Source organism: Etheostoma spectabile, chromosome 12 (assembly GCF_008692095.1).
Source record: "Etheostoma spectabile isolate EspeVRDwgs_2016 chromosome 12, UIUC_Espe_1.0, whole genome shotgun sequence".
Taxonomy (NCBI): Eukaryota; Metazoa; Chordata; class Actinopteri; order Perciformes; family Percidae; genus Etheostoma; species Etheostoma spectabile.
Window position 1 is genome coordinate 29,515,869 of NC_045744.1, and position 5,176 is coordinate 29,521,044.

Consider the following 5,176-nt stretch of genomic DNA (forward strand, 5'->3'; position numbering starts at 1 on the left):
GTTTTAGCTACAGAGTGAGGCATCTGACATCTATTCCACCTTTGTTGGGAGTCACACATGTGCAGTAGCTAGGTAAGGACTACTAGCCAGTCAGAAGCAGAGTATGAGGGCCCTGACAGTGCCTAGGTAAGGACTACTAGCCAGTCAGAAGCAGAGTATGAGGGCCCGACAGTAGCTTGGTAAGAATACTAGCCGTCAGAAGAAGGTATGAGGACGTGCCGACAGTACCTAGGTAAGGACTACTAGCCAGTCAGAAGCAGAGTATGAGGACGTGGTGACAGTGCTAGGTAAGGATACTAGCCAGTCAGAAGCAGAGTATGAGGACGTGGCCTGACAGTGCCTAGGTAAGGACTACTAGCCAGTCAGAAGCAGAGTATGAGGACGTGGCCTGACAGTGCCTAGGTAAGGACTACTAGCCAGTCAGAAGCAGAGTATGAGGGCCCTGACAGTAGCTAGGTAAGGACTACTAGCCAGTCAGAAGCAGAGTATGAGGGTGTGCCCTGACAGACCTAGGTAAGGACTACTAGCCAGTCAGAAGCAGAGTATGAGGGTCCTGACAGTGCCTAGGTAAGGACTACTAGCCAGTCAGAAGCAGCCATGCTAGCAGCTGAGTGAGCATTATAACCTGTGTAACGAAGTGACGCACATTTGTCCCGAAAGTAAAGTCTGGATCATAGAGCTGTTTGGAGCAGTTTGTGAACGTTGGTTTCTGTTGGAGATGGTAACTCCCTTTTGGGGGGGGGGGGGCTTTGGCTTTTTCACTTTGTAAACCTATTGCATGCACAAAAAAGATATTTAACACAAAAAGGAAAGGTAAAAAGCCAAAGAGCATAATATGAGCACTTTAAAAAAGTGAAAGTGTAAATTATGATTACGGAAGAAACTATATAACCAAAGTACCCTATCCCATTTTAATTTTTAATGCAGTAGAGTTCAAAAATCTGAATCTACATCCAAGAACAGTTATCGCTGAGTAAAAAGACAAATTCTTTTTCTAAATCTGACATCCCTACAGGCGTAACATCAGTATCCAGTTGAAAGGTTAATGAACAGAAAATGCCCTAATCTAGTCAGCAAAAACACAGACAAAAGACAACGTCGGAGACAATAAGTAGAAGAAAATTTGGTTTACACAGTTTAAACCAGATCAAAACTTCATTAAATGGGACTTCAATTTGAAAGTAATAAAATCACAATTATAAACACTGCTACAGTTGCCGATCACATTATCTTACACGCTATTGTTTGTCAGCGAGTTTCATCTTCGCTGCTCTTCATCATCACTGATGCAGTTTCTTGGCTGTGCTGGCGTTCAGACGTTGCAGCTCACAGAAAGTTGTTACTTGGAAGAAAAAAAAAAGTTTAAAAATTATATATATATATACGACATTCAGAACCACTAGATTTCAGACATTATCTCAGCCTCGGCCCCACACATGCATCACAATGACATGCACAAACATGCATGTGCGGCTGGCCCAGCAAAGACAAAGAAGGAATGTGACTTCATACTCTGCTCAGGACGCCATTACTCTACTATATCTTTACACTGCAGTTAGTTGGATGCTGCTATGTTAATGTTCTGAATGTCGTGTATAGCCCCTTTTAATCTTCATGGTTCTTTAGATGTGGTGGAAGCTTTAAGTTCCTGATTCTGTTTCGGACTTTAGTTCCTGGGGCTCCATTATTCCTGGTACTGTTTGGTCAAAAACTGACTGATTGCTCGGGCCAAACCCTGATGTGACCCACATTTGTAGCAGTGTTTGTAATCGTCATTGACTCACTCTGGAATTGTATCCCTTTCCACGTGGTGTTGACATCATTGGGAAAATGTATTGCACACCGAAACTGGGAAGTTATTATCAGTGAACTGTACCCAAACTGTTGTTTCATTCCCTCCTCATCTGCCATTGGCTAGTCTGGATGATGAGGAAGACGATGAAGATCTACCAGTGGAGGTAAAGGCTGAGCGGGAGAAAGTGAGGAGGCAGGCGAACAACACCCGTGAACGGCTACGTGTGCGGGACATCAACGAGGCTTTTAAGGAGCTGGGCCGCATGTGTCAGCTCCATCTGAGCCACGAGAAACCGCAGACCAAATTGATCGTACTGCAACAGGCCGTTAACGTTATACTCAACCTGGAGCAGCAAGTTCGAGGTCAGTGGGTGTCCAGGGAGAAAGGAAAAGGAGGGGAAGGGCTTCTTTACAAAAAAAAAACTCCCACATGGCTTCAATTCCACTCTTCCTGACGTGCTGCTAGTCATATTAGATCTTTTTAAAAATGACTTAAGGCAATTCATTTGACTCCACCTGTAGTGGTATTAATGCTGATATTAAGCAGGAATGATGTGAGTTAAAGCCATTTTTGCCATCATCAAAGTAAGGATTTGGGATAAGGAAATGAAGCTGTGTGACTGTTTTTAATACATGCCCATTCTCTAGTTCATCTTCTGTGGTTTTCGTCCTCTGGTAACACATACAGGACTGCTGTTTGTTCTGATACAGTATGTGTTGCCTTGTCTTATAATTGGCCGTCTGTTTCCGCTGTGAAAATGCTTACATGTCTCTCTGCCTCACCTTTCCACTGTATTAACACATCTTTTTGTGTGCTCATTTGCTTTTCCACTCTTGCCTCATTAAGCTTTTAGTAAACTATGAAGTCATTTTAATTTTCAAGTTTTTTTCAGCATTACAATGTATTTTTAAAACGTCCAATCACAGTGTACCTGTCGATACGCTGGCTCTCTGGTTAGCATGTAAGCAGGGCTGTCGTCTTGTGTATTAACCCGTCTTCAGCTTTGTTGCAGTTCTGTGTTGCATGTCCCAGCCTTTCAAGCAGTAACCCTTTCATTTTGCCGCCCTTCTTTATCGCGGAAAACCATGGTTTCTCCATTCACTCCCCTGTCCTCTTGTCATTTTCTTTTTACAGATATCAACAGTGACCACCTCTTCCTCATGTTCAGATAAATACATCTCCTATTGCTGATGTATTTAACACAATGCCCTCAGCCTCTCCTCTTGGCTTTTTCTCTGTGGCTCTTTTTATGTTGGCAGAAGGTGTTGCTTCCTCTCTCTCCCTTTCTCTCTCCCTCCTCATAACTTCTCTCATTCTGCTGGACCATATCCCCTCAACTTCCATCCTGGACCTCAGTGACCAAAATAAATTGTTTGTTGGTTAGACTTCAGGATGGATTCTTTAGACCGGTCGCTCGGGTTGACTGTATCTTGATCTCCAATATATTTGTTCTTGGCTTGAATCATTTAGTGTTGCGCTTACTCAACCCACGACACTTAAAGTTGTGACTCATTGAGACAAAATCCATCATTTTTACAAAGATGTATTGTTTGCATACTGTAGATCCTGAAAACTGTTCCCACCCCTCCGCTCCCTCTCTTGCAACACAGCCCACTCCACTGGTATCTTCTTCAGCCTTTCCACTGGTCTCCTCTTCGGTGATTCTGAGGAGGAAAAATACTAAGTCAAAAGCAATATAGGTTCAAAACCGTATAACTGCAGTTTTAGTGAGAACATCTTGCCCAGGTTCAGCGAGGGCTGTGATTTTGGGTGTGTTAACCAGCCCCTCCACCCCCCACTTCTCCTCCTGGCTGCAGCAATGTCTCGGTGACCGATGAGAACCTGACTGCCGAGGAGAAGGAGCAGAGGGAGCGTGAGCGCCGCATGGCTAACAACACTAGGGAGAGGGTGCGCGTGCGTGACATTAACGAAGCCTTCAGAGAGCTGGGCAGGATGTGTCAGGTCCACCTGCAGAGCGACAAGGCCCAGACCAAGCTTATCATCCTGCAACAGGCTGTCCAGGTCATTATGGGCCTGGAGAAGCAGGTGCGAGGTAGGTCAGCCGAAACAGGAAGGTCTGATCCACATAGACAACCAACCATCTCTTACCATAGCTGGACAAGTTGCCAGCCATTCACCTATAGAAAAATCTCTTCTTATATTGTTCTCGCTTACTGTGTGGCATTCACTTTGGCTTTCTCTTCGCTATTTGCTCGTATGACTTTGAAAAATGGAGATGAAAGGGAGAAATTGAGGAAGTATATCCCTGCTTTTCTGCCAAATGCCTGCATTTTTCATCTTTCTTTTCATTTTCCTGTCTGGCTTTCCCCTTTTTCTGTTCTCCCTGTCTATTGTTGACCTTTTTTGTATGTTCAAAACTGCTTTACGGTATAAAAAGACGTGCTCTCTTACTGGTTTTAATCTATGTGTTGGGTCCTTTTTTCAAAGAGCGTAATTTGAACCCAAAGGCTGCCTGCCTCAAGAGGAGAGAGGAGGAAAAGGTTTCCGGCGTGGACCCCCAGATGCAGCTTGGTGGGGGTCACCCTGGTCTAGGAGGAGATGGACATATGTAATTCTCAGGTCAGTCTACAGAGTTTGTATAATGGGGTTTGTGGTGCCTCCAAGATAATAACAAGTTATGTTTCTGTTTTGTGGAAAGCTATTGATTCATTGTTCTCCTTTCTCTTCCAGTTCCTGTTGATTGTACAGCCCTTAGAACACGTGGCCTTAATCTATCATTGTCATGCATCTCAGTGTGTGTTAATCAACTTTTGGAAAGCACACACGCACACACACCTCATTACTGACAAAGCAGGTGGCCACATTCCTGACTATGAATACAAAAGTAACAAGCACACTCTTACAGAAAGAGGGGAAAATGTATTAATCTTAACATGACAACACTTTGAACCGAGGACACCGGTTTGGAGACAGTGGAAATTGGACATAAGGACATTCTTATGATCGTGTTTTTGTAAGACATTTTTGAAAAATTGCTTTACGTGTTGGGAGCAAAACTTGTTTGGATCAAATGAAACTTTTTGGATCAACTGCTTGTGTGAGCAGAGTTAGGATTTGTATTGTTGGATGATATTGGCATTCCCATCTGAAAAACTGGTCTTACATTCTTCACAGGCAAGGAGGGACAACTGGGTTTATATCTTGTGATTGAACAAAAACCTGTTTTAAACATGTGCCCGAAAGAGGCCTAATGCATAGTGTTAAGATAAAATAGCCATCATCGTTCTCTCCTTTTGTGATGACTGAATTACAGAGGCAGGTTTGGAGACCTCCAGCAACTAACTGGGCAATCAGTGAGACAACTCCTTTTTTTGGTTGGTATTTCTAGATGTACTTTTTTTTTTTTTTTTTTTTTTTTTT

General features: G+C 43.4%; 1 protein-coding gene across 6 annotated transcripts in view; it reads left to right on the top strand.

Moving 5' to 3' along the window:
* LOC116698695 (transcription factor E2-alpha) overlaps positions 1 to 4,640 on the top strand; it is a 26,630-nt gene extending 21,990 nt beyond the window's left edge. For 3 of the 6 annotated variants that reach the window (XM_032530777.1, XM_032530781.1, XM_032530779.1), the window contains 3 exons: positions 1,919 to 2,157; positions 4,244 to 4,375; positions 4,487 to 4,640. In XM_032530777.1, coding sequence (XP_032386668.1) covers positions 1,919 to 2,157; positions 4,244 to 4,368 — 364 coding nt within the window. In that variant the 3' untranslated portion in view covers positions 4,369 to 4,375; positions 4,487 to 4,640. Of the gene's footprint in view, positions 1 to 1,918; positions 2,158 to 3,612; positions 3,849 to 4,243; positions 4,376 to 4,486 lie in introns of those variants that run through there. The other 3 variants (XM_032530778.1, XM_032530780.1, XM_032530782.1) reach the window with 2 other exon arrangements.
* Positions 4,641 to 5,176: the final 536 nt, after the last annotated feature.